This window comes from Emericellopsis cladophorae (assembly GCF_022114955.1).
Source record: "Emericellopsis cladophorae strain MUM 19.33 chromosome Unknown NODE_3_length_1261782_cov_116_963312, whole genome shotgun sequence".
In the NCBI taxonomy this organism is placed as follows: domain Eukaryota; kingdom Fungi; phylum Ascomycota; class Sordariomycetes; order Hypocreales; family Bionectriaceae; genus Emericellopsis; species Emericellopsis cladophorae.
Window position 1 is genome coordinate 82,728 of NW_026250928.1, and position 26,816 is coordinate 109,543.

Sequence of the window (26,816 nt, forward strand, 5' to 3'; positions counted from 1 at the left end):
CCCTGCTTCGAGATAGACCATCCACGGCGTCGGGTAACTTGCGTCAGCATCGGGATCCGGAAACGGAGAGTCTCCGGCTGAGGATAGGAAGGGTCCTGTCACCGTTCACCACATCCTTTCATCATCACCACCGCCATCACAGCCGCCAACAACATGGTCAACGGGCAGCTGGCCGAGTCAGGCCAGTCGCTGGCCCTGACCCCCAGTCTACAGCAGGGGCTCACGGCCATCACGACAATGGCCTTTGTCTCCTTCTTCTCGTCGAGCGTCCTGTTCCTCTACCTCACCTACAAGCTGACCTGGCACTACGTGAAGAGGCCCCGCCCACGAGGCGAGGGCCACGTCGTCGCCAGTGAGCAGAACGGCAAGTCGTTCCAGCGGAGGGTCGACTTTGCGCTGGGCATCGACACCATCTTCACCGACGGGGAGGGGGACGCGCAGCAGACACGGGAGCGCAGCTCCGGGGACAAGGATCGCAAGAGCAGCAGCAACGACGACGACGGCGACGCGGAGCGTCGGCAGTCCCTGCGGCGCAGGACGACCGCGGCCACCACCGCCGCCGCCCCCAAGCGGCAGCCGCCCAACCAGTTCCTCATCCTCATCTTCAACCTCCTCATGGCCGACATGCACCAGGGCGTGGCCTTTTTCCTCAACGCCGAGTGGCTCCGGTACGACGAGGTCCGCGTCGGCACGCCCACCTGCTTCACCCAGGGCCTCTTTGTCTCGACGGGCGACCTGGCCTCGAGCTGCTTCATCACCCTCATCGCCGTGCACACCTACCTCTCCGTCGTCCGGCGCTACAAGATGCCGCACCGCCTGCTGTACATTGTCATCGCCGCGACCTGGCTCTTTGTCTACGCCATCTCCGTCATCCCCGTCCTCGCCACCGCCAACGGCGCCCACTACGGCGGCTTCTTTGTCCGCGCCGGCGCCTGGTGCTGGATGAACATTGCCTACTCCAACATGCGCCTCCTCACCCACTACCTCTTCATCTTCATCGCCATCGCCGTCACATCGGGCCTCTACACCACAATATTCATCCACATCCGCCGCGAGGAGGCGCGCGCCCACGGCGCCGCCGTCACCGACCGCACCCGCACCGTCGAGCGCCCCTCGTCCCAGCTCAACCTCGCCCACAACCCGGCCTTCCTCATCTACCCCGTCATCTACGTCCTCTGCACCGCCCCGCTCGCCCTCGGCCGCATCGCCAGCATGGCCGGCGCCGACGTGCCCCTCGGCTACATGTGCTTCGCCGGCGCCATGATTGCCTCCAACGGCATGTTTGACTGCATGCTCTTTGGCACCACCCGCAACGTCATTGTCTTTGCCAGCAAGCACGACGTCGACAGCGCCGACACGGGCCTCGCCACTTTCCGCTTCATGCAGGCCGCCCAGCAGCGCTCCTTTGGCAACATGGTCTGGGTCCAGGGCGGAAAACCCCATGGCGCCGGCGCCGGCGGGCATGCCGAGGACAAGACCACCGGCGGCTGGTGGTCATGGCAGCGTCTGGGGGGTGGCTCCGACACGGAGAGGACGGCGCGGGGCGACCGTCGACCGGCGGGCACGCGGAGCGTCAGTCAGGAGTCTCTTCGGGGCACCGCCGCCATCCAGATGGACACGGTCACGTCTGTCGTCGTCGAGATGGAACACGGCAAGGATCGGGATCAGCGATACCCAGACCCCTCGGGGAGTACGAGCCCCTCTGTCAACAGTACGGAAAAGGACTACGGGCGTATATAGATAGATAGACACATATAAAAGTCAAATGCGGCAATGATCATCACTGAGAGATATCTCGGAAGAAATACATGTATATTCGGGAAAGCACATGTACATGCAGAAGGAAAACCCATGTAGATACAGAGAGATGCATAATACCCACAAACTGCAAGATACGCCATGAACACTCGGTCCCCCCAGAAAAATGACAAAAAGGTATCTGCCGAAAACGCCTGACCAGCACTCCACGATATCACAGTGACACGGACCCAGACTACAGCGCCGACTCCCGTACGTCGTACACGCTCGTGTTGCCGTTGACCTCGCCCACCACCAGGAACCGCCCGTCGGCGGAGAAGGCGAGATCCGTCACCTTGGACAAGTCACCGAACTGATCGAGCGACTTGAGGTTGCCCTCGCCGCCCGCACTCCACACCTCCTCGCCCGACTGTGCGTCCAGGATGGCGATCTTGCTCCGCCGCTCGGCCACCTGGCTGTACGCCACGAAGCGGCAGTCGGGCGAGATGCAAGACGTGGTGTTGGGGATGCCGTACGTGCGCGTCGAGTTCTCGCTCAGGTCCCACACGAGGACGTAGCGGAATGGCACCGGCGTGGGCGCCAACGTGTACTCCACCTCGCCCCTCGCGTTGTGTTTTGTCACGGTGCGATAGCCCGAGGGGATCCAGATGGATAGGATGAGGTCCCCGTAGGCTGTCAGGTTGCACGGCAGTGCTGTCTCGAGCTCCTTGTGCTGCCACGGTCTGACGACGCGGTCGGGGGCATTCGAGACCTCCCGAAAGTCGGTAATGTCCCACGTCACCAGCATCGTTTCCCGGTCGGGCGGTGGGTGGCCCGCTCGAGGCGGACGGGGTCCGGCGGCGGCGACGAGCAGTGGACTGGTGGAGGACAGTGCCAGCTCCGGGTACTGCGGCGTGAACGGTAGACCGGCCTTTCGAACGTCGATGGTGCGGACCTTGACATACGGTTTCTTCTGCGGCGTGGCCGTAAACAGGTCGATCAGAGCGTCCTTGCCGCGGTAGGCCACGAGCGGACTCCAGCCAACGTCGTGCGTTTCGAAACGACCGGCCACCCACCGGTCGACGTCGTCAATGACCTGGAGCCTCTTGTTGGTCTTCCAGTCCCAGATTTCAATGGTGCGGCCAAAGCGGGTGGCCATGGCGGCGAGATGGTTGGTCTCGGACAGGATGAGGTGGCTGCGGATCAGGTAGTCACGCGACCTGCAGTGCGCCTCGGTGTAGGCGGAGATCTTGACGGTGCAGACCAGATCCCCCGACGAGACCTCCCAGAACTTGATGACGCTGTTGCCATGCTTGGTGGCCACCGTGGAAGCCTTGGTGGAGATGTCGAGATAGTGCACCATGTTTGTCTTGCCGCTCTTGCGCTTCTCGGCACCAGCGAGCTGTTTCCAGTAGACGATTTCGAGGGGATATAGCCTGCGGGTGTCTGGGGACGATGGCAGAGACGGGCGCAGGTGCTCTGGCGGGCGGCGAGGGACGGGCGGTCGCACGCTGAAGGACTGCATGGACGCTCTCGACAGGTTGGACGAGGTCGTGCTCGACGCATGTGAGAGGCGGTCCATGTCGAGGGACGACTTGTCACATGAGGACGGCTGTGATGATGTGCGCTGAGACGTCCTGACCGAGGCCGGCACAGGCGGTAGAGGCTTGAGCGGAGCCGGGAAGGGGCTCGTTCCCAACATGTGGGATGTGGTGCTGGAGGCACAGGACGATGATCGCGTGTGAGCCGAAGAGGCGATGGAGAGGCGCCGGCCTGGGTGAGCAACGCTGTTCCGCGCCGTGGCAGAGCGCCTCTGTTCGAGGAATTCCTGTGAGGGACGGATATAAGTGGCCTCGCCTTCGAGAGTGGGCCAAGGAATGACGGCCTGGTGAGTGTCCAAGTCTGGGGAGGCTGCAGGGCTGAAGCTATAACGTGAGGAAAAGTATGAACGAGAAACTGAAGAGGTGCTGGTAGTGGTGGTCGTCGCCGAGAATGTGGATAGCGGGCTGATGTCGTGTGAAAAAGAACCTCTCAGCTGCTGCCCCGTGGGGGCGGCGGTTCTCGGCGTGGCTTGTCCCTGATTGTTGCTTGCCGGGCTGGCCTCACTACTATTGAGACGCGTCAAGGAGTTTCTATGACTCGTCAGCCAGGGACCGCCCTCTTGGACCTGCGGGGCACTCACGCCATCTCCATGATGGTGTCTTCCAAATTGGCGATGTCCATGTTCACGTCCAGGGTGCACATTGCCCGTAGCTTGCTGCGCTGGGCGGGTGGGCGGGACTGGGGAGACTCGATACTGTTGCCAGTTGGCTCCAGCTCCTAGCCAAGGAAACAGGGGTTCGATGCGCAAATCTGACTGACCGGCCGGTCTAGGACCTACTAGAAGTCTAGGACCTAGGATCCAGGACGGGAGCGCAATGTCGAGACTATTGGAGACCCGGTCCTTGGGTCGCTATTCGCTCATGTAGGCGCAGTCACACTGTGACCGGGCTCGCTTGGCCACACTCCCGAGGCATCGGTTAGTCTAGGAAAGCTAATTATCGCAGGCGCGATGAAGTCGAGAGCGAGGCGAGTAGAAGTCCAAAAGAGCCAGGTCTGGGGAAAAGAGGGGTCCTTTAAGCGTTGAAGAACCGGTATCAACCAGCAGAGTGACACTCTGCCATTTGATGGATGGCCACGCCGATCTGACAGGCCCACGATGATCATCATAGGCACATGGCACAAAGGGCAATGACCTTGGCTCGGAGGCAGCGGTCCTGACGGCTCGTAAGCGAGCTAGCGCATCAATTCACTGCGCGCGCCGCCCCTCTCTCTTCCTCATGGACCCAGCTGCCCCGCGTTTCGTTGGGAAGAGGTCTGCTTCCTGGGGACTGTGCTGCCCTAATCGAGAAGGCGCGACAGGGACGGCAGAGTGTGCTGGGTCTGAAGGCCTGGTGGTGGCCATGGCTGGCACATGGTTGGCTGGTTGCAGACGGCTGCAAAAATAGCCGCGGCGACGAGTGAGGATCCATGGTCGACCAGTCTTTTTTCCGTGGTGCATGTGTGTTGTAGAAATGCTTACTTGCTGATGCCATCCGTCCTTTGGCCTGCTAGCAGCCCTGTCAGTAATCAGGCCGAGAGAGGAATTGCAGCGCAGCGGCCCGGGACCAGGCTTGCAGCGCAAAGCACTGGGGCTTGAGCTACCGTCCTTCCTGCTTCTCACCTGCCAATTTGCTCCGAGAAATCATCTTCCAGGCTGAGTGGTGGATGCAGCTTCAGCCGCAGCCAAAGTCTGGAGCTCCCCACCTCCTCGTCAATGAAACCACGGCCTCGAATTTGGGTGGCGGAAAAAATCCACTCGAGCATCCCAGGTCCTTGTAGTCCGTACGGATACACGTACGTAACCTACCTGCAGTACGTATTAGTTAGGTGATCAACCCTCTCGGGGAACTGGAGGACGCTGTCAGCACAATGAGTTCACACTCTCGCAAGTTCTCAAGTCCTAACGGCGATTTTGGACATGAGCATCCGGAAGGCTCTCCTGTCAGTTCGCAGAGCCACTAGTGTGCCCGCCAGTGATCGCGCCGAAACTTGGCAACGTGGGTTGGCAAGCAAGCAACAAGCGCGGATGTCGGCCCTGGACTAACGACTAGTCGATGGACTGTCGAACGTCTGACCATCGGTGACGATCGCTGGCGGTGAGTCGAGCTCAGAAAGGCAGATAATTAGATAGGCGACCGACGAGCGACTACTTACCTTCTGTCTCAGCCACAACAGGCAACCCAAAGCAGCTCACACGTGCAGATGTCGAGGAGCAGCTACCAAGACAGGCAACTAGCAAACTGATTGCCATGTTGCGTGTGGGGCCTACCGATAGTTCCATCGAACTTTCTGACACTTCTGCGACGTGCGATGATTGGCCTGTACAGATAGTAGATAGATGATGGCCGACCGACCAGGTGGCAGCCTGGCTGGTGATGGACAGACGGATGACTTCAGTAAGGTTACGTGCAGCGCAAGTGCCGTCGCTGAGGTCTGCTGATGACGCCAAACTGCGTGGGTTGCATAGTAGCCGTCCCGGCAATTTCAGGTGCTCAAGGACGAGAGCTTGTTGAAGTTCAATGTCATCACGGTTGTTGACTGGAGCTCTCAAAAGATATGACAGCTGGCACCTGCTCTTCAGGTATCCAGGACGGCCAAGGCATCAGAGGGAAGGTACTACGTGTACGAAGTAAAGGGGACGCGGAGGAGCCTGGTGTATTTCCACCTTCAAGTCACCACTATCAGACCTAGCCGACAATACATTGATCTTCTGTTAGCAGCTCTGTATATCCATCTGTCCACTCACATCAAATCTGTACCCCTATGCCCCATAAACCTGCGAGGGGAGTGGGCAAAACTCACAACCCGTCCTCCCTCTTTTGGTGGGCTCAGCAACAAACATCGACAACCGTCGCCCAACAGTTCAGACCACTGGTGTCCTCCCGCTGTGTCCGTTTCCATGCCGCGCAAGGCCAACCCAGGTCGGCCCTCGGCCGACCTCGAGTCAATCAAATCTGAGATTTTGGCCATGACCCTGCCTTCCACACGCCAGGAACACTGCTTCCTGCTGTCAATGAATTGTTAGAGGCGCGTGGTAATCGGCCTATTGCAACGTGCACTCTCCGGCGCGCCCTGCAGCAATGGAACCTAGGCCACCGACCCAGGCTCTCCCGCACCATTCTGCAGCCATTCCGCCAATAGATTCCTGGGCTGCATGAGGCTGGGCACTCCAACCGAGAAATACACAGAATCATGGAACCCATAATCAAGCAACGAACTGGGCATCACGTTGGCAGACGTGGTCTCGAGATCCAAATCCGCGCGTGGGGCCTTGTACGTATATCACGCCTGCCACAATGGCTTGGTGAAGATGAACCCAAGTCGGTGGCCGTTGGCAACAGCAGCAGTCGACATCTCATCTCCAAGGTGCTCAATACTTGCGTGCAGCTCCGTGATAAGGCGCGTCTGCGCATTGCCATCATCAATGACGACCCTACTTTGCCCTTGGCTATCGTAGTTCAAGACTCACCGGGCGTATCAGACACGAAGGAATCCCAAAAGAAGTTCGGCTTCTTAGCCAAGCGATTTCGTCTACTGATATATGACCTCAGGGGCTCCGGCGGCCGCAGTGATGACATGGGCCCTTTCACCCACCAACGTTGGCTCGTCGACATTGAAGAGTTGAGTCGCTGGGCTGGCAACTATCTTCATTTCACACTGGTCGGCGACGGCTATTGCGGCTGCATCGCCTTGCAATACGCCATTGCTTACTCCAGGCGCCTTTCTGCCCTCATCCTTCACGATACCTGGGTCCACGGTGTCCACGCCTCCATGGGGAATCTCAAAACCGTCCTAACGTACCAGGGCAAAGGCCCGAAACCAGACGTCGACCGCCAGCTCAGGCTCTGGTCTGGCTTCTGCGTAGACGAGGAAGACTTTGCCGCAGCTGTGTCAGAGATCAGACACATCTATAAGCCGCACATCGCCCTCGCGCCCCGGCTCTTGCACCATGAGACGCACAACTTTGCGTACTCCATGAACATGCCTTACTACGACCTCAGGTCCTGGCTCAGGCAGATCCGGACGCCGACGTTGGCTATGGCAAACAAAGCAAACGTAATGAATCCGGTCGAGGCCGGCATCGGTTTCAAGGAAGACATCGCCCACGCGCAGCTGGTCATTTGCGAGGACACTGGGCATGTCACGGCCCGCGGCACGTTGCAGAGTGCTGCGTGGGCTTTTCTTGCGAATATTGCCGGCCCAGAACCACCACCTCCTCCTCCTCCTCCTCCTGTCCCAGAGAGCGCCCCTGCCAATGGCATGCCACAGCCTTCTGAACAACCCCGCGAAACCATTACCATAGACGACCATGAAGACGAAGAAAGCAGTGCACAAGACGAGTCTGAACCCGCGTCGGATGATGAGTGATTTGCTCATCGCTTAGTCAGGTCAGCATGGTAAATCTGCTCGTCCTGAGATGCCGAAACCTGCCTCGCGGATGCAACATGTATCAGTCAGCACGCTCTACTTGCGTGGGCAGTTGGCCGCAGTCCTGGGCAGGCGTGCGCCGGAGATATCCGGAAATCAACGCCCGGCAATAGCAGGGCAAGAACAAACCAGGACTCTTCGCTAGGAGTCCATCCCTGCTGGTGGTCTATTGCGTGGACGCTTCTTAATGGGCTTTTTTTTTTTTTTTTTTTCATAGAGCTCGGTGGTCTTCTTCCAACGACACTCTCAGTCGGATGGGTGCCCTGCGATCTCGTCGCTGATTACATGCCGCACTGTCGGCGCGCTCTGTCCTCCTGCGGACTTGATCAGGCGCAAGGCAGGGTCGTCAAGTTAGGCAGCATGACGACACCCCAGCGACGTCCCTGAAAAGGCCTCCAGAGCGGTCTGGGTATGTAGAGGCCCGCATGACAGAGGTTCAGGCTTCACCGCGACATGGTATCCGGTGTATGTATATATGTATAAGTATGTACTCGTCAGATCTTGCTTTTCTTCGCAGGCAAGACCATCCCGTCCTGGTATCCGCTGGCAACGTGTTTCCCCTCAGGGCTCCATAATCTTGTCTCCTGCATGCAACGTCCCGCACTCACCCGAGGCCACCACATCTCCTGAACCCACCATCCGTCGCCTCTCATGACCGCCTCGTCGCCATTGACGTGAATGAAGAAGCTGTAGCTCAGCGTGGCCGCGGGACCCAGGCTATATCCATAGCCGAGGTGGTTCCCAAGCATAATGAGCCCATTTCGATCTGACTCGTACGCGTGGCAAAGGATGTGTGCATTGATGTCTTCTTCAGGGACTGGCTTGTGCAGGCGGTACAACATCAGCTGCCGTCGATCCGGAATATCCTTGCCGGCATTGTACCCCGTCATGTCGACCTTGTACATGTCCAACACGGGAAAGGACCCATGTCCCTTCATGGGGAACGTCTCGCGCACGAGATCAATGTCGGCTTGGGGACAGGCCTCCCACTCATCCGGCGCTCTCGTCTGCAAAATCTCGGCGAAGCGAACCTGTGGTGAGTCCCGCTCTTGCACCTCTGACGGCGTGTCTGTGGACCTCTTGAAGGTCGTCAGGCTTGCGAAGGCCACTTCATCGAGAGGGAGATCTGCTTCAGAAAGCGGGAAAGGACCCTCAGGCTTCGTAGATGGCTCGAAAGGCTGGCGTGCAACCACAAGCTGTGTAGAAAAGGACCGTCCCGTACTGATACTTGACACATCATAAATAAACGGTCTGTCCTGGAGGCCTGGGCGGGAGAAGACGCCTTGTATGGACTAATTTGGGTCAGCTCAGAAGTAGGCGGCTCGATCTACAATGGGACTCACGGAAATGGCAAGTTGACTGGCGTGCTGTATAGACTTGTCGTCCTTGATTGCCTTTGAAGCTGCGTACGATGCTTGGGCGTACACATGAGCCCCGTACGTGCCCGGAGCAAATTTCCTCGCGCGCTCTGGGCTCCTTTGCGTGCTCATGCTCCATCCCAAGTCCTGTCCTGGCCTCCAGGGCTGCTGGTGGCTCATGTATCGCTGTGCATCCTTGCTATTTGCGCTCGATACCCGCGTGAGCTGCATACATTCCTGGAAGGAGTGCCGGATAAAAGTCTTGTCGTCGTCAGCTTCGTCTGTCATTATCTCGCGTGCAACATGCGACTCTTGAGTCCTGACGTCTAGATTCCTGAAATTTTCAAAGTGACAGTTCTAGGAACACTAATGTTGATAGGTAGACGCGAGGTTCAATAGGAGGAGCAGCTGGACCTCGGCATTGCCAACACTGCTAGTACGTTAGCCGGAATGGTGGAGCGCATTTGGCCCCATGGGGTAGAATGACGCTCAGCTTCTACATTTTGCAACAAACATAAATGGATGCGAAATTGCAATTGAATGCCTCGTTTTGGTCGTGAGGATGGAAACTCAATTATTGTGATAATGAGCCTAGCCTCTCTGTAAGGTGGGCTCATCATCACAATTACCAAGGTCGCGCAATGGGAGTGTTTGAGAGTGCTCAGCATTTGAATGAAGCTGCCTGTCGTCTCTACATGGTCAGCCAGAGCTCTCAAGTTAGCATGCTAGAAAACGCTAATAAAGCAACAGGCACAATGTCTAGAAAACGAAACAATCGCGTAAGTAAACCCTTCATTGATTTTTATCTTACTAAACGCATGTCGTTATCGTTTCGCGAGACTAAGTGGGGCGTAGGGTAGGACAGAACTATCGTCTGATAGTTGTACGCAGCTAGGCGGTCACGGTATTGTGTGACTGCTAACGTCACTCACCGGTAGATAACACGCCAACAAGGTTCTGGCCCCTTCTGATGTTATTTATTTACGTAGATAATCTTTACCGTGACCTCTTACTGTTTACTTCTTTCTATCCTACACGCTCTTCTAACGCGCCTCCCCCCGCCTTGCCGCCCCGGCTCCTGATTACGACTTTGTACCTACCCTCGTGATACTACGACCACACGCGGCTCACAACTAAACCTAGCAAATCGTGTAGAAATACCCGAGCTATATTCAGCAAACCGCGGTGAGTAACATATAGTCTCGCACCCAGGCCCTTGTACTAATATCACAATAAGCTCTACAGTGGTTTCTAAACGTATAGGAGCGGATTACGGCACCAATGTCCGACGGCCTTACAAGCAAGTCAAGCCACTACTAAACGAACAACGGTATTACATTATTGGGAGCTAAGGCCTAAAATGGACAATGGTCGACATGTCTAAATCCGATGTTGGTCTCGATCAAACAACGAATGCTAACCGTGGCTCTGACGATCTTGACATCGACGCATTGAGACTGTACTTATCAGAGACAGTCGAGTTTCGCGTGAGCGAAGATGGCAACACGTATACCCATCCCGAGAGCATGCGAGGAGTACCGGTCAACAAAATCAGCGAAGACTCTCCGTACTGGAATCGACACTGGAGATCACTGGACGCTTATATTGCCCGTGAAGGAGAAGAGGAGCGGCTGAAGGCAGAGTGGACAGCCCGGTTGGTAGAAGCCAAGAAAGCCGTGCCTATAACTGCAGAGCAGAAGAGGCAGAGAAAGCTTATTGCTGATACTGCCAAGCGTCACTCCGACAACTGTTCAAAACAACACAAGATTGGCAAAATGTTCGGCCCTACTACAATCGCTCACCCGAACCAAGTCATCAGTAAGCGATACCTCCCAGACGATGGTCTGTGCGAGCAGGAGACGATGTACAGTCTTGCCCTTCGCCTGTACGACCTGGAGATCCTCTATCAACACGGCGAGCTAACCATGCAACCTTGGGATTTCCTTCGCTGGAGGATTGGGCAGGCAGCTATCCGCCGAAGCCGGCACAAGCTACCGGATGAACAGAGAAAGTCTGCCAAGCGAGTTATCACAAACATGATAGACAAGCACAGCTCCGACGACAAGATGCTGCGCATGATGACAGCCTTTGCGTACCAGCTCAAGCAACCATCAGGCAAGACTTTTGGTCGGACCAAAGAATCGAAGCCTTACTATAGCAACGGCATAAACCAGGTCCAGAAGAAGATCAATGAACGCCAGGAGCGCATTGCTTTCAAGGACCAGATCAATCGCCGCAGCCAGCAAACCTACGACATGAACGTCGGCGGGCGCAAGGCACGGGATGAACGTGCCAAAAGGCTACGTGAGGAAGCCGAGCAGGCTGCAAGGGAGAAAGAGCTCGAGCGGAGGGAGAAGAGACTTCGATTAGCACAACAGTCGACCTACGGCGGAGTCAACGCGTATCGTCAGCAACGCAGTGGTCAAACTCAAGGCCATACTGCACCCAACGGCGGTCCTTGCGGGTCCTGATTGTATACATTTGACTATCATTCGACTCTCCCGTCCCTGCAGCATCACAGTTGCTATGTTTGTTGTGAGCTCAGGCTGAATGGCGTTGCGGGAAAAGGGTCGAAATATTGGCAGCATCTGTTGCATTTGCTACGAAGGCGTCGGCGGACAGGACCTTGAGGCTGTATTATGAAGCATGATACCCTGAAATTGATTCATTGAGATTTCTCGATGCGACTAACTGTCCACGCAAATAGCCGTGATACTTCATGTGGCCTGATGACGCCCCATAGCTCGGGAGCTTACGAGTCACGTGATTGTACACAAGTTCGTTCATTGGTCAATTGACTTCCGAAGATGGATCCACGCTCCAACGTCGTGCCAGATGAGCCCATCTGCACAAATCCCTCGACAACACCCTCTCCAACTGCATCACCACATTACCGACCCTCCGAACCCGACTCCACGATGTTCCTCCAGCGCACTGTCGCCGTCGCGGCTCGCCGCGCTCCTGTCGCCGCTCGCTTTGCCACCCGCAGCTTCACCACCTCCATTGTCCGCTGTACGTCGACTCCGAAAAAATCCTGGTTAACCGAGCTTGGAATGGGAACATTGGGCTGACACGGTGGATGACTTAGGCGAGGCCCCCAAGAATCCTTCCACCCCCAACGAGCAGGCCGCTGCTCTTGCTGGTACTGCCGAGAAGAAGATTGGCCACTATAAGGTCTTCAATGGTGCGTGACGCGCCTCGGATGGTTGGGCGATACTCGACCGATCATGGGCTGACAAAGGCATTGAACAGAGGTGAAGGGCGAGGAGGACCTTTTCGGTCCCGGTGCTGCCCCCGGCACTGTCCCCACCGATCTCGAGCAGGCTACCGGTCTCGAGCGTCTCGAGATTCTCGGAAAGATGGAGGGTGTTGACATTTTCGACATGCGCCCACTCGACGCCAGCCGCCTCGGCACGATGGAGGACCCCATCATGATCAAGTCTGCCGGCGACGAGCAGTTTGCCGGTTGCACCGGATTCCCGGCCGACTCCCACGGTGTCGCATGGCTGCGTGTATGTTGTTTTTTGTGCAAAGGACCATGGGACGATGGTGCAGAGCTGACTGACTGTATAGGTCACCCGCGACCGCCCCGTCGAGCGTTGCCCCGAGTGCGGCAGCGTCTACAAGATGGAGTTCGTTGGTCCCCAGGACGACCACCACCATCACCACGACCACCACGACCCTGCCCTTGAGGAGCCCAAGACCTTTGCCGACTACATCAAGCCTGAGTACCGCTACCGATAAGCGGATCGCTAGTTGAGGACCTGGAGTTTTCATTGGGGGTGTAACAAAGAAGTAGCATGGAGAGGGACAGCGATTCCCCGCCGGATGGGCTGTAGATTACGATGACTCGTTTCTTTTGTATTCCAACGTAAAACTACGTCGAAGCGTCTTCTCCTCGTGCGTCTTCCCGTGCCGTGACTGGCGCCCATTGAAACCTTGAAGTAGATTTCAAGTCCTGTGTCACGATGTGCGCAGGTGATCCGAAGCCAGGACGTCGACAGCCGGTGTCATATGCGGCGACTGCCATGCTTGATCCTGTGTGTGTGAAGGGCACTCTTTGTGTAGGCCAGTGAAGCGTAGGCACACGCTCAATCTTCATCATCAAAGCTGAGCTTGATTTTTTGTGCTTTCTTGGGTTTCTTGGCTTTGGGCGCCTCATCTTGCTTGACCTTGTCCTTTGCCCCGTCCTTCTCGTCCTGTTCCGCAGGGCTCCCAGCGTCACCGATGAGCCTGCCTACCTTGCGTTTCCGGCCTCTAATGGCAGCTTTGGCGGTCTCAGCATCCGTCTTTGATTCCTCCACCCCATCCTTTTCAGCGCCTTGCACAGTCGTTGGGTTGAGCGCCTCCCCTGGCTTCACCTGCCCTTCTTTATCAACCTCAACCGTCACAATATTGCCATCCTCATCGACAACGACTGGAACGTCTTCGGCGTCCTCGCTTTCCGAGCGCTTCTTCGCAGCGCGTCTCTGACCCGTTGTCTGAGGCTGGTCACTACTGCCATTCTGTGATCGTAAGGCCTGTAGGAATGGTGGTAAAGACGTGTCGTACGATAAAGTTTTGCCTGTGATCTTTTGAGACATGGCGTGCTGAGAGTAGGCGCCCGACCTGCAGCGTGCAGACAAGTCTCTTGTTTGTGAAATGAGATGCTCGCATGAGGCCAAGGAACAGGCAGTCTGTAACTTGAAGCTTGAAATCCGGGTCCCTCGTGGAAGTAGCATTTCGGGACCGCTCATTGGTAAATACACTATAATAATGGGTCCTATCTCTAGGGATCAGAGTCTGCCAGACCTGGCAAGCTGCACGCGTGCAAACCTTGGCGTCGACTACCTTACCCACCAGCTGCTACTCGGTGCATTTCGTAGCACATCAAAAGCAACAGCACAGGTCTTATCCCCTACACAGAGCACGCAACTAAGGATACCTACGATTACGATACAGTCGTAACTATCGAGACATCTCAGCTGCCGGACCAATAGAATCGCCTAGAAGACATCTCTTTGCCCCTTTTCGCTCTGGCAGCTCCACCAGCTTCCACATCATCAAGTCGCGACTCGCCAGGTCCACCTCCATTGGCCTGCTCCCAATCCCGCCATCCAGCCGGCATACGTACCTGACCCTCGATAAACGGGTCGATTGCGCTGATCGGTCCTCATTTTCCCACTAAACCCTCCAAAGCGCACGATTAGCTGTCGCGGACTCTGATAGCTTGGCGATTTGAAACAAGCTGCCTGACTCTTCCCACTTCCGACTTACACCTCGTCCTACATACCTTCGCACAGGGCTAGACATCGACAGCCTGACCGATCGAAGAAGCCGAAACGATAACGACAAGCGTACGGTGACCAGGGTATTTGATTCGTCCACAGTTCATCTGTTTCCAATATATCGATCCTGAGCAATCCACGCTCCTGACGGCAGAATATCGCGCGAAACATTTGCTTGCCGACAGTGATCACAGCCTGCGACGGGCGCACATCTACAAACAATAAGCACAATTGGCCGACGAAGTTACACCTGCCGAGTGGCAGGACAGATCGCATCACCATGGAGCCAGTTAGGAGGGCCAGGGGTGCGTCGACTCGCGCGATCCAGCTACCATCATTAGACGACGACAAGAGCAGTAGAAGCAAGAGCAAGACACTGTCGTCAAAGCTAGACTTTTTCAAGAAGCCCCTGAAATTACGGGGGAATTCATCGGTATCAGTACCGGTGGGGGTGATGATCGTGTTTCCAACATTGGTTCTGGTCTTAATACTGGTGCTCTTCGTGATGCATCCTGGCTCCTCATCGCAATCATTGATGCCTGCAGGGGCGTCTCCAGCCATCAGGTCAGTGCAGGAGAGATTCTTCGAGGCGAGGTGGCACTTACGCGCCCTAGGAAAATCAGCGAGAAGCACGACAAGGTCTTTGCGACGGGCTGCCTCGAACCAGACACTTCGCAACCTCGCGCAAATGCCGCGTTCGTCGTCCTTGCGCGGAACAAGGAGCTTGACGGCGTCATTCAGTCGATCAAGTCCGTCGAGCGCCACTTCAATCGATGGTACCACTATCCGTACGTTTTCCTCAATGACGTTGAATTCAACGAGACATTCAAGGAAACGGTGGCGAAATATGCTTCTTCAAACGTCGAATTCGGGGTGGTAGAACCGCATACTTGGGGGTTTCCTGACTGGATCGACCCCAAGGTGGCCAAGGAGGGCATTGCGAAGCAAGGCGACGCAGCAGTCATGTACGGAGGGCTAGAGAGCTACCACGCAATGTGTCGCTTCTACTCCGGCTTTTTCTACAACCACCCATTGCTACAGAAGTATGAGTGGTACTGGCGTGTCGAGCCAGAGATTACATACTTCTGCGACATCACATAGTAGGTTTCTTGGTCAGGGCGCGGTTCCGGATTTTGCTAACCCGTCACAGCGATCCGTTCCTTAAAATGATTGAGGCGAACAAGACCTATGGTTTCACCATTGCCGTCAAGGAGCTTCGCGAGACGGTTCCCAACATCTTTCGATATGCTTCGGCGTACAAGCGTCTCAACAACATCAAATCTCAAGGCATGTGGGAGATGTTTGTGGAGCCTCCGTCGGAGGAAGAACTGGAGGACGTTAAAAGTGACAAGAACCCTCCGCTCCCAGAAGAGATCCTGGAGAAAGACTCCAGAAAGCACTCACATGAGAAGATCGACCCCGAAGCGATGGAGGGCGAAAAGTACAACATGTGCCACTTCTGGTCCAACTTTGAGATTGCGCGTCTCAGCTGGTTCCGCAGCAAGGAGTACAACGACTTTTTCGAGATGATGGACCGCAGCGGGGGCTTCTGGATGGAGAGAGTGAGTTTCATGACCGCTGCTTGAACATAGTCAGCTACTAACAGATGCAGTGGGGAGATGCTCCCATTCATTCACTGGCCGCCGGTGTCCTGTTGTCACCGAAAGACATCCATTACTTCCGTGACTTTGGCTACCGACACACCACAATCCAGCACTGTCCGGCAAATGCGCCCGACGGACAATTACCCCGAGAACCGTATTTCGAAATGGCAGACCCCGATGAGAAGCGTCGCAAAGAAGAGGATGCGTACTGGGCCGATTACGACGAAGAGAGAGAAAACGGTGTCGGGTGTCGCTGCCGGTGCGATACCGACATTGTTGATGTAGAGGGCAAAGACGGCTCATGCCTTGCAGAGTGGGTAGATGTTGCGGGCGGCTGGGCCAACCCATGATGATCTCTGTACATTGTTTGTCTTTGGGGCTACGTAATTAGAACTGGGGTTGGTTGGACGCTTTGCAAGAGACGGGTGACTCGAATTACTACGGCGGCAATAGGTGGCTTTCAGCGACCGGCGTTTTCACTTTGGCTGATTTGCCTTTTATGAGGCTATACCACATAGAGTTGGAAAAGTTTGGCATAGACATACAGAGGTTTACGAAACTGTAGTATTCTGGGTAAAAGGGGAGTTGATTGGAGTGCAGCTCGGCTCATGGAGTCTTTCTCGTTTGGCAATCGACTTGGAATTTTTGTCAATACTTTCGCACTCACTGAACAGTAAAAAAGTACTAAAAATTGCAAAGCAAAGCCGAATATGGTGGTGATACTACCATGTCAACGGTGAATATCGCTGATGGGCACATTGGTGTTGGGAACTTGGAAGACATTGACGTGGAGCCCACGTGACCTCGCTCCTTGCTCCCCGAAAAAAGTTGGCCGTTGTGTCAACCGCCATTGATAGCTCGCGTTTCACCGTTGAGTGCCATTCGCGCATCCCCGATCAATCAAAATGGTGCCACGGCTACTATCATCGAGCCTTGCGGCGCAATGCTGTCGAACGCCGTCGAATGCATCATCATTTTCGCCGCTGGCCGCTCTCCTGGCGAACCTTTCGCTGCAGCCGTCATCGCAGCAAACGCGTCAGGCTTCTGTCCTCAGTCGCCTCTCGAATAACCCCGGCGCCGTCAAGAAAAGGAAGCGTGTTGGTCGTGGTCCATCTTCTGGACATGGAAAGACGTCAGGAAGGGGTCACAAGGGTCAGGGGCAGCACGGCAAGGTGAATCCATGGTTCCAAGGTGGTCAAACACCTTTGATTGTCCAGAAGGGTCGGCACGGATTCGACAACCTGTGAGTGGATTTCTCTCGACTCTGTCCCCTCTTTCAATAGCGGAAAGCTAACCAGCTCGCAGCCGTGCCCCTGTCATGTCCGAGGTCAACCTCGACAAGCTTCAAAGCTGGATCGACCAAGGCCGCATTGACCCAACGAAACGAATCACACCAAAGGAGCTCATCGAGAGCCGCTTGGTGGGTAGCGTGCGGGACGGCATCAAGCTTCTCGCGCGAGGCAAGATGTCTCTCAAGCAGCCCATCGACATTGTCGCCTCGCGCGCGTCCGCCGGCGCCATTGAGGGCATTGAGCGCACGGGCGGCAAGGTCCTCACACGATACTACACGAAGCTTTCCATGCGACGACTACTATCCGGCGAATCGGTACACACGGACCTGCCCCTGCCGCAGGGCAAGGAGTACGTGGAGAAGATTGTGGATGAGGCGCGGAAGACGAGGTTCAGGTACCGTCTGCCTGACCCCACAAGCCGCGAGGATATCGAGTACTACCGTGATCCGGCGCACAGGGGCTACCTGAGCCACCAGCTCAAGGAGGGCGAGTCGCCTTCGCTCTACTTCAGGGTCCCGAGCAAGGAGAAGGTGAAGAAGGCCGAGGCCGAGGAGGTGAAGAAGCCCAAGGAAGAGTCGATGTGGTGAGGGTAGAACACAGGGTGTATAGTATGTACATGTACTATTGTATATTACAGCGTCCTAGCGGCAATTGCCGTGCTTTATTGAGCAGGGAGATCCCGTCGTCGTTGAGGTGCGATTGAGCTACCCTGTTGGTCTCGGAGAGGAGCCGTCGATTCTCCACCTCCCACTTGCCATGCGCGAGAACCCCCCCCGGCCTGCCTCGTCCGTCCTCCATTGCTGGATAACCTCACTACTCATCCTCTGTCTGACTGACTTGCCGCGCTTTTCGGGTGGTTGTAGTCTCTGATCTGGGCTGAGCGCGATTGGTCTTTTTGCGGTGCAAATTGCTCTGCTTTGCTCGACCAACGGTTGTATCTCCTTTCCCCGAATGCGATTCGTGCACGTTCCCAGGTACCAACACAGCGTCATCGTCATCGCCTTGCTCGACTCCCTCCCATACGACCCGACCATCACCGCTCTCAACCGGCAACGGCTGTTCTGATATAAGATTTCATTAAACCGATAATTGCAATGTCACTTTTTGGAACAACGCCGCCAGGCGGCGACGAGCCCTCCGTCTCCACGCCACGCAAGAGCCGCGGCGGCGCCTCTGGCTTGTTCGACGACGAACCGTCGCAAAAGACCTCGTCTAGCAGTCTCTTTGCCGACGACACCCATGAGGGTGACGATTCGCCTTGGTCGATGCCCACGCCACGGAAGCAGCAGTCTCGCGCCGAGATAATCCGAAACCTGCTTCCCTCTGGTGATGTGCCGGAGAGCTACATCGAGACATTCGACACTGTGGTCGCAGGAGGACACAGTGTCGGCGCAGATGGCATAGCACGCATCTTTGCTGCCGCAAGGCTGCCGGAGCAAACGACGCAAAGTCGCATCGTGTCCGTGGTTGCGCCTGATGCGCGCACCGACGACCTGAGTCTCAGTCGCAACGAATTCAACGTGCTGTTGGCGTTGGTTGGTCTCGCGCAAGAGGGAGAGATCATCAGCCTCGACGGTGTGGATGAGCGAAGAAGAAGTAAGCCATCTTTGTCTGATTCCCTCCAACGAGTCTCGAGATGAGGCTGCCTGTGATCATCGCTGCCAAGACCTCTAATCAATTGGTTCCCGCTATCTCAGGTCATTGTGGAGACCCTGACTTCCCTAGATGGGCCAACCTTACGCAGCGTCATCTTTGGCTAACACCTTGATCCAACAGACCTACCAAGGCCCAAGCTCGCTGGTTTAACCGCAGAGCCAGTCCTCCCACCTGTCGCTGAGCTCGCTGCCAAACCTCCCCAGACTCCGGCCAAGGATACTGCGTTTTCACCGCCGTCGCGCGGCAACCACCAGCAACAGCAGCCCTCGCATCACTCGTCGAACTCGCAGTCGCGCCTGCTTCGTCCCACCATGGACGATCCTGAGATCGACCCATGGAATACCCCCGACATGCATAAGAACCATAATCATGCCAAACCGAATGGTGCCGGGACACGCAGCGGCTCAAATGGATTCGATGATGAACCCTCGCCGTTGATAGCCGGACGAACCATTAGCCAACACACGGTCGAAACAATGGGCGCGAGATCCCATGATGCACAGCAGAGCAGTGCCAATGGAAACACCCCTGCTTCTGGTGGTGGTGGCGGTTCCGCCGGTAGCTGGGGAGGGTACTTCGATGGCTCCGGTGCTGGCGCTGGAGCCAACATTGGACACGGCTATGGTGGCCAGGAGCAGCACGCCAGTCCCTTTGTCGGCGCTGCAGGTGGTATCGGGGCCGAAGGGGCGAGCGGTATGCCGCGTAACAACCCGCTGGCGCCACCGAGGGTGTCCGTTGGTCGACAGGGCGCTGGACCCGAGGAGGCTATCTTGGTGACGTTGATGCCAGAGAAAGAGGGCTTGTTCATGTTCCAGCACCACAACTACGAGGTAACAAGCCAAAGGAGAGGCAGCAAGGTCGTCAGGCGTTATAGCGACTTTGTGTGGTTGCTCGATTGTCTGCATAAACGCTACGCATTCCGGGTCCTCCCACTGCTGCCTCCCAAGCGAGTTGCCGTTAACGGCAACCACTTGTCTAATGACAACTCATTTGTTGAGAAAAGACGACGTGGGCTGGCCAGGTTCCTCAATGCACTGGTCAGACACCCAATTCTGAACCAAGAACAGCTTGTTGTCATGTTTTTGACAGTACCAACCGTAAGATCACCCGTCCCAGTGCGTACGCTCTTCGCTAAACTGACAAGCATCAGGAACTGTCCGTCTGGCGCAAGCAGGCAAGCATCTCTGTGCAGGACGAGTTTCAGGAGCGTGCGTTACCTCCCGGCCTGGAGGAATCGCTGCCTCGTGGGCTCGAGGAACTGTTTAGCCGAGTCCAGGCTGGTGTCAAACGCTCGGCTGAGCTTTACATCAACATTTGCAACATTATGGACCGTTTAGTCAAGAGGCAAGAGGGTGTCGCTGCGGATCACGGGCGGGTATCATCACTCCTAGCGAGCCTCACGGAGACCTCTGCCGACACCTATGCTACAGACACCAACGAGATCCCTCTGCTGAACGACGGCCTCACTGCGATGAGCAAGCACCTCCAAACCGCACAGACCCTGCTCGTGGACGAGAGCAAAGGCTGGGAAGAGGGTGTGCTCGAGGACTTGAAGCGGCAACGTGATGCCTTGGTGAGCGTGCGGGAGATGTTTGAGCGACGAGAGCGACTGGACAAGGACAACATCCCTTCCTTGGAGAGAAAGATCCAATCCAATGAGACCAGGCTGGCCAGCCTGCGATCCAAGCCCGAAGGCACAACTAAAGCTGGCGAGGTAGAGCGTGTGGCAGAGAGCATCATCAAGGTACGTGATTATGAGCGAGAGCGTTGGACAAGCACTAACAAAGCGATAGGCTAAAGAATCCATCGTGCAGCAGCACAACAGGAGCATTTTCATCAAAGAGTGTCTCCGCGACGAGCTCATCACCTTCCAGTCGAGCCAATACCATGTCAGCCGCTGGAACCAGGATTGGGCGGGCGAGCGCGTCAAGTACGCAGAGATGCTCGCTGACAACTGGCGCCAGCTTATAGATGAGCTTGAGGGTATGCCCCTGGGAGACTAGAGTCTACCTGCGAGCCCTGCCCAGGGTTAGCAAGTGCTTTCGACTGTGGAGATGAGGTGCGTGCGAGGAGGGCGCATCACAGTGGGGGGCATTTGTTGTTGATGAGGACGTCATCGACGCCTGCCTGGCGGAGTGGTTGATGGGTCCAGAGACTTGCGTATTGTTTATATCATATAGCTGGGGGGAAGTTTGACTGTGTATATCGAGTGAAAGGGCTATACTATACCCCTTGTACTTCATACTAGACTGCCGCTACATTTGCAGGAGTCGCGTTTCTAATTCATCAAGGTTGTTTTGCGATGCCACAAAGAGCTACACCGGGTGTGATGCACTAAGATCTCTATTCTTCAAAGGCAGCGTACGTTGTGGTCACCTCATCGCTGTCTAGTCTTGGATCTCCCCAGCGTCCCTCTTCAGACGGATCGCATCCAACAGCGTCTTCTTCATCCGCGCCGTCGTAATCGGGATCTCCTCTCCATTCTCCTCCCGCCTCTCCTCCTCGATCTCCTTCTGCGACGCCCAGATCCAGCCCGCATGTTCATTCGGGTCATTTATCACATCATACGCGTCTTCCACCTCGACCTCGAAAGCGAGCCGCCAGTAGATATGCGTCCCTGTCCGGTTCGTGAAAGCGTCGCCAGAGCCAACTTGTCTCACGATCCGCTTCGCCTTCAGCCCGGCCTCCTCGTACAGCTCCCGCGCGCAGCCCTGTAGAATGGTCTCATCCCCGGGGTCGATGGCGCCGCCGGCGGGTTCCCATCGGCCAGGCATCGAGTCGTGTGCTGCGCGTTGGAGGAGGAGGGCCTTGGTGCCCGAGGCATTGAAGACGACAGCGGACGCGTGCACTCCGTGGAAATGCTTGTCGTTGTTCGTGAGCCACTGCTTCATGGACACCGCGAATTGGCGCAGAGTATCTGGTGACGCGAAGCTGTAGGTGATTGGCGGGCGGATGAGCGCGCCAGGAGGCGGTGCTACTCCTGGTGGATGCGACATTATAATGCGATTTCAGTGTGGTATTTCGGTGATGGAGTAGCGCTTTATACGAGGGATGAGCTCGGTGTCAAGTAAGAATGACCTGGCCTTTGGTAAGGGATGGGGGAGGAGAGTAACGACGGTGGTGGCCTGCTCAAGTTGACGAGAGTTGAGTCACGACTCGTCGTCCAAGGGAGATCCGCCCGCTCGAAGCACGTTGCCAGACGATTACGACGATAAATAAGCCAATGACAAGATGGTGCAATGCTGAAGCCTTGCAGAAGAGACAGTACGGATCGCGAGCTGAAAAATGTTCATCCACCCACACCACTCATTACACACAATCTGGGCACCTCAGTGAGTCACTCGGGCAGGCAGCGCTCCATGCTGTTATCACAGGCATCACCAATGTGTCGAACCATGATTTTCAAAGACTGGCTATGACACGACTACATACATAGATTATTTGTACATCCATCCAAACCCTAACAAAGGCTCAGAAAAAAAGAAAAAAGCCCACAGGTGACGCCCAGTCGTTGTCGTAGAAGCTGATACACTAGCAAACGCCAAAGCTCCTCGCCAACATCTTTCCGTATCTGCTTGCTAGTCTGATGTAGTTGAGGCGTACATGTTCAAATCGATACATTTACAACCGATCGTTCTGCGCGCGCTTTAGCATACGCTGCCTGCGTCTCGAGGCACTGGGCAGTCAGATTGGTCACAGGCCACACCGCTGAGCGGTTGAGTGTGTATGCTGTAACGCGTAGAATCTTGGCCGCGAAACCGTGATGACCATCGGCCGTAATGTTTGGTCCGTTTGTGCCGTGTCCGGCCTCGAGACTCATCTTCATCTCGACAGAGGACAGGAGCTCCTCCACCTTTTTGAGCAATATGATGTCCTCTTCTTCGAGCAGCATGAGCGCAGGCATCTGCGCGAAATCCACTTTATCGTGACCAAGCATACCCAAATAGCCTCCGACCCTATCTTGCAGAGATGCAACCCACTCGGCAAGAACTTGAGCGCAGTCAAAGGCGCACATGGTGGACTGGAGAGACAGCTCTCGATTCTCGGAAAATGTCAAGTTGAGCTTGTCAGACATGGATAGTGAGCCGGCGGCAAAGAACGCAGCCTTGCGCAAGTGCTTCTCTCGTCGGCTCGGGTTGGTGGAAGATTGGTTGGTTTCCATGCCATCCGTCGCCACAGGACCGGTGCCTGTCGGACTGAGATCCTCGGATGCCGCGTCCGACCTATCGACGCCAGCGTTTTCGGCGATTCCCATGCCTTTAGAGATTTCCATGGCCATTCCATCGTAGTCGCGCTGCCAAAATCTCTCCTTGGACCTAGACATATTCACAAACAGCCGAATGTAAGCCAGATCCAGCATCGGGATACAGTCGGAAGAGAGCGGCCCCAAGCCAAAGGGGTTCGGCCGCTCCAGACGATGCTTAGGGTTGTTCGCCCAAGCGGCCTGCCAGGCCTTGAGCGCAGGTTCGATATGACGATGCATCTTCTCAGTCTCCTCGTTCGTCCAGATTTTGTTGTGATGCCTCTGGCGAGTTTCCCAGATATAATTGTGCAGGGCGTTGATCAGTACAAGGCAACCAAAAGTGCTTGGGGTCAGGTCTGTCTTGGGCAGCTCATCGGGATCAGACGCAAGCCCAAATCCACCGGCAGGTCCCAGCATGTGCTGCCGCTCGTTGGTACGCAGCAGTTCGCCAAGGGCATCGTGGAAAGTCATGCGGTTGTGGTCCGTGGCACTGATGCCGCCCATCGCAGCGAAAGCGGTGCTCGACTCGGCTGAATAGAACTCCTCATCTGAAGGTAAATCCAGGAAGACTTCGGAATTCGTCAAGGCTGGCGTGTGATTATATGCGGAAACCAAGAGGCTCGACATGATGAAAACAGCGTAGAGCGTCCTCTTGCGTTCCTCCATTGTCTTCCATCGAAGCCATTCGAGTTGCTCCGCTTGCTCGGTCCTCCTCTTCCAGCTGTCATCGTCGTCCATGGTGCTGTCCTGAGGCTCAACCCGGCCCACGCGGACGGGTCGCATGAGATCCGAAGCCTGAGCTAGGCTCACCAAAGCTGCGCAATGAGTCGACGCAATGTCTGCGGCAGTCTTGTCACCACAGTTGTGGCCATATACAACGTTTAGCAGCATAGCTTGTACCAGCCATACCGGCGTGTGGGTCGCTTGTTCGTGGTGATGGCCGAGCTCCGGACCCAGCGTGCTCCGTCGCACGTCAGCTTTGCGGACATCAGTCTTGCGCCGTTCCTCGAGGTAGTAGAAAATCATCTTCTTGGCCATCTCGAAAAGTTCGCGCGACGTACTAAGCTCCCGCTCGTACAGGGCCCCGATCGCGGCCATGGATAGTATGAGACAGCCACTGCCGCCTATGCCACTCATACCACCATGGTGGGACGAGTTTGGATCAAAAGAGAGTGTGGGTATGTGTATAAAGGGCATGTGTGGATGAAAGTAGGTGAGATAGGCCCCAACATAGCGTTGCAAGTCCTCAACATTGGGCACTGAATTCGCTTGACCAGACTGTGTACCGGGTGACTGGGGCAGGCCATGTGAACTGCTGAAGGAAAGTTTACGACTGCTGTAGGGAAGACACTGGGACAGGGCGTTCACAATGGTGTTCCGGGTGGCATCAGAGATGGTAGTCACGGGGGATGCGCCGTGATTGCCACCACTGAGGGAGGATGGGATCTCCGGTTCGAGACCGAAGCCTAGGGTCTGATTAATGTTTTGCGTGGTAAAACCAGGCACACCAGAAGGGCTCAACGAGCTCATGGATGGGGGAGGCGTAGACAAGTACGGGTCATTGGTGGTCTTTTGAGTAGCTGGCTGAGGGGACATGGGTGCCCCGTATAGTAGATCCGGGAAGACGTTATTGCAATCCATCGAGAACTGGTTCAGCGGGAATTGAGGAGGGCCCATTGTTCCGTGGCTCCACGTGTGGTTTGCTTCGTTTGCCTGCGCCAGAGCACCGTTGTTGTTCGACCTTGACCCATCGAGCATCAAATCGCTCAACCCACTTTGACTTGTCGAACTGATTGCCGATGGACTCGACTCATCCACTACCTTTTCGTTTTGCAACGTCATCGTGTTCTCGAATCCTGCCAGCCAAGCGAAGTCGTCGTCGTGGCCACCCGTTGTCGGGTACATCTCGGGCATCGGAGCACCAAAGTCGGCCATGGGACCCATCGCCAAGGATGGCGGGGAGTCGCTGTAGTGCAGCGCGTTCGGGTTGACCGTGTTGGCCGACATGGCCCCAAACATGAACGAGTCCATGTCGAACTCGTTGAGTGCCAGCGCAGGTGCTGTGCGGAGGCCACCGTTGTTGAAGTCACCCATCCCATGAGCCGTCTCAATCTTGAGACCATGCGGCGTGCCCCTTTGACCCATAGCAGCGGCCATGCCTCCGAATGTCTGATCGAACCCGTGCCCGTTGATGGGCAGGCCGATGAGGCTGGCGTGGCGGTTGTGACCATGATGCGGCTGAGGAACGCGAGGAGGGGCCACTGACGAATTGGCAGCATTGATCATGTGCATCGCGGTCTGATCGACATGACTTATTGTGTTGGCCCTGGGCCTCATGGAAGCGCCCGAGTTGTTGTTGCCGCCGTAATTTGCATTAGCAGCAGCGTTGGCCACACTGTTCTTGCGGGCTCGGCTCTGGGCAGGAGTGCCGCTGGTCGACTCGCGGCGGTTGCGAGGTCTCGAAGATGGGGTGGATGACTGGTGCAGCTTCTGCTGATGACGAAGCAGCAGATCGCGGCGCGCGAAGCATCGTGCACACTCGGGGCACTCAAACGGCTTCTCCTTGGTGTGAGATCGCTCGTGACGCTTCAAGTGTTCCAGTCGTGCGAAGGATCGGGTGCAAGTAGCGCAAACGTGGGGACGGGGCTTGTCGGTCTTGGGCGGCGGAAAGTTTGGCGTCTTTGTCGCATTGGCGACGGGTGCTATTCTGGAGTTAGTTTTTGTTTGCTGCCGCCGCCACGGTATGGAAACATGGAGGCAGGTTTGAGTTTCTTGGAGGGGACAAGTAGCTCACCGGTTTCCTCGGGCGCAGTGTTGTTATTGGCATCTTCAGCTGTAGCAGACAAAGCGAGAGAGCCGGACATGGTGGAGGAGCGCGAGACTCTGGGGCCAGAATCGTTCATCACCATGACAAGCGGGTGACCAAGGTTTCAGGATTCTGAGAAATGCAGCAGCGGATGAATAGGAGATGAATGCCGGACAAGTGGCCTTGTTGTGCGGAACTGTGGCTCGCAGGGTACCGAGATCAGGCGTGATGAAGAGTCGCGTTTAGACGCTTCGTAGTCGCGGGGCAGAGCGGCCGAGGCGCTTTCAGTGGACGTCCGACAAAGGCGATGTGCTGTATTCGAGCAGATATCGAGGCCTAGACGAAGCAGCAAGTCCAGTCGGAGGGACCCAAAGGAAGATATGCTCAAAAGGATATGAGACTGGCGCGCAAAGCCGTCGGCCTAGGGCTGTTGGCGTAAAGTATGGATGTGAGTAGTAAAGAAGTAGGCCGGCGCTGAGGCGAATGGCAGTGGGAGGCGGAAGAAGCTCAGCCTGTACTAATGTATGCCATTGGCCAATGCTTAGACAATGTTATATGCCAATAGATCGGAGCAAATGAACGTAGGTCAGTCAGGTAGCCCGGATATTCAGGTAGGGTGAGGAGGGAAGTGAGTTGGGAGTGAGAGAAATGGATTTTGGGAGAGCCCAACGACATCAGATCAGCTGGTCGCGGCAAGTGCGAATGGAGGCAGCGATGGATGGGTCCATGTCCTGGGCGACTGGAGCGACTGGAGCGAGCACGCCTGGCTGGGTATGAGATTCGCGCTGCGCTAGGCCGGTAGGCCCCCTAAGCCCCTGCGAAGTGGCTGCTGCTGCTGCTGCAC

General features: G+C 56.1%; 11 protein-coding genes across 11 annotated transcripts; 7 read left to right on the forward strand and 4 right to left on the reverse strand.

The window, feature by feature from the left end:
- Positions 1–153: 153 nt before the first annotated feature.
- On the forward strand, positions 154–1,740 carry J7T54_007807 (uncharacterized protein; the record flags this gene model as incomplete). The annotated part of the gene is made up of 1 exon (XM_051510894.1): positions 154–1,740. One exon carries the CDS (start codon positions 154–156, stop codon positions 1,738–1,740), a length of 1,587 nt encoding a protein of 528 aa, XP_051365570.1.
- Positions 1,741–1,993: 253 nt separating this feature from the next.
- Positions 1,994–3,981, reverse strand: J7T54_007808 (uncharacterized protein; the record flags this gene model as incomplete). Its single annotated transcript, XM_051510895.1, has 2 exons — positions 1,994–3,662; positions 3,920–3,981. 2 exons carry the CDS (start codon positions 3,979–3,981, stop codon positions 1,994–1,996), a joined length of 1,731 nt encoding a protein of 576 aa, XP_051365571.1.
- A 2,529-nt stretch (positions 3,982–6,510) lies between these two features.
- Positions 6,511–7,686, forward strand: J7T54_007809 (alpha beta hydrolase fold protein; the record flags this gene model as incomplete). Its single annotated transcript, XM_051510896.1, has 1 exon — positions 6,511–7,686. The coding sequence occupies one exon, from the start codon at positions 6,511–6,513 to the stop codon at positions 7,684–7,686; it is 1,176 nt and encodes a 391-aa protein (XP_051365572.1).
- Positions 7,687–8,240: 554 nt separating this feature from the next.
- Positions 8,241–9,392, reverse strand: J7T54_007810 (Acyl-coenzyme A thioesterase-like protein; the record flags this gene model as incomplete). Its single annotated transcript, XM_051510897.1, has 3 exons — positions 8,241–8,875; positions 8,969–9,038; positions 9,090–9,392. The coding sequence occupies 3 exons, from the start codon at positions 9,390–9,392 to the stop codon at positions 8,241–8,243; spliced, it is 1,008 nt and encodes a 335-aa protein (XP_051365573.1).
- Positions 9,393–10,471: 1,079 nt separating this feature from the next.
- On the forward strand, positions 10,472–11,575 carry J7T54_007811 (uncharacterized protein; the record flags this gene model as incomplete). The annotated part of the gene is made up of 1 exon (XM_051510898.1): positions 10,472–11,575. One exon carries the CDS (start codon positions 10,472–10,474, stop codon positions 11,573–11,575), a length of 1,104 nt encoding a protein of 367 aa, XP_051365574.1.
- Positions 11,576–12,022: 447 nt separating this feature from the next.
- Positions 12,023–12,848, forward strand: J7T54_007812 (Cytochrome c oxidase subunit-like protein; the record flags this gene model as incomplete). Its single annotated transcript, XM_051510899.1, has 4 exons — positions 12,023–12,116; positions 12,193–12,288; positions 12,357–12,616; positions 12,678–12,848. 4 exons carry the CDS (start codon positions 12,023–12,025, stop codon positions 12,846–12,848), a joined length of 621 nt encoding a protein of 206 aa, XP_051365575.1.
- Positions 12,849–13,195: 347 nt separating this feature from the next.
- Positions 13,196–13,687, reverse strand: J7T54_007813 (uncharacterized protein; the record flags this gene model as incomplete). The annotated part of the gene is made up of 1 exon (XM_051510900.1): positions 13,196–13,687. The coding sequence occupies one exon, from the start codon at positions 13,685–13,687 to the stop codon at positions 13,196–13,198; it is 492 nt and encodes a 163-aa protein (XP_051365576.1).
- Positions 13,688–14,906: 1,219 nt separating this feature from the next.
- On the forward strand, positions 14,907–16,325 carry J7T54_007814 (uncharacterized protein; the record flags this gene model as incomplete). Its single annotated transcript, XM_051510901.1, has 4 exons — positions 14,907–14,935; positions 14,986–15,471; positions 15,522–15,933; positions 15,984–16,325. The coding sequence occupies 4 exons, from the start codon at positions 14,907–14,909 to the stop codon at positions 16,323–16,325; spliced, it is 1,269 nt and encodes a 422-aa protein (XP_051365577.1).
- A 555-nt stretch (positions 16,326–16,880) lies between these two features.
- J7T54_007815 (large subunit ribosomal protein L15) lies at positions 16,881–17,854 on the forward strand (the record flags this gene model as incomplete). Its single annotated transcript, XM_051510902.1, has 2 exons — positions 16,881–17,218; positions 17,281–17,854. The coding sequence occupies 2 exons, from the start codon at positions 16,881–16,883 to the stop codon at positions 17,852–17,854; spliced, it is 912 nt and encodes a 303-aa protein (XP_051365578.1).
- Positions 17,855–18,361: 507 nt separating this feature from the next.
- Positions 18,362–20,926, forward strand: J7T54_007816 (Sorting nexin mvp1; the record flags this gene model as incomplete). Its single annotated transcript, XM_051510903.1, has 4 exons — positions 18,362–18,863; positions 19,044–19,753; positions 20,074–20,667; positions 20,717–20,926. 4 exons carry the CDS (start codon positions 18,362–18,364, stop codon positions 20,924–20,926), a joined length of 2,016 nt encoding a protein of 671 aa, XP_051365579.1.
- A 384-nt stretch (positions 20,927–21,310) lies between these two features.
- On the reverse strand, positions 21,311–26,030 carry J7T54_007817 (Respiration factor-like protein; the record flags this gene model as incomplete). The annotated part of the gene is made up of 3 exons (XM_051510905.1): positions 21,311–21,854; positions 22,580–25,868; positions 25,961–26,030. 3 exons carry the CDS (start codon positions 26,028–26,030, stop codon positions 21,311–21,313), a joined length of 3,903 nt encoding a protein of 1,300 aa, XP_051365580.1.
- Positions 26,031–26,816: the final 786 nt, after the last annotated feature.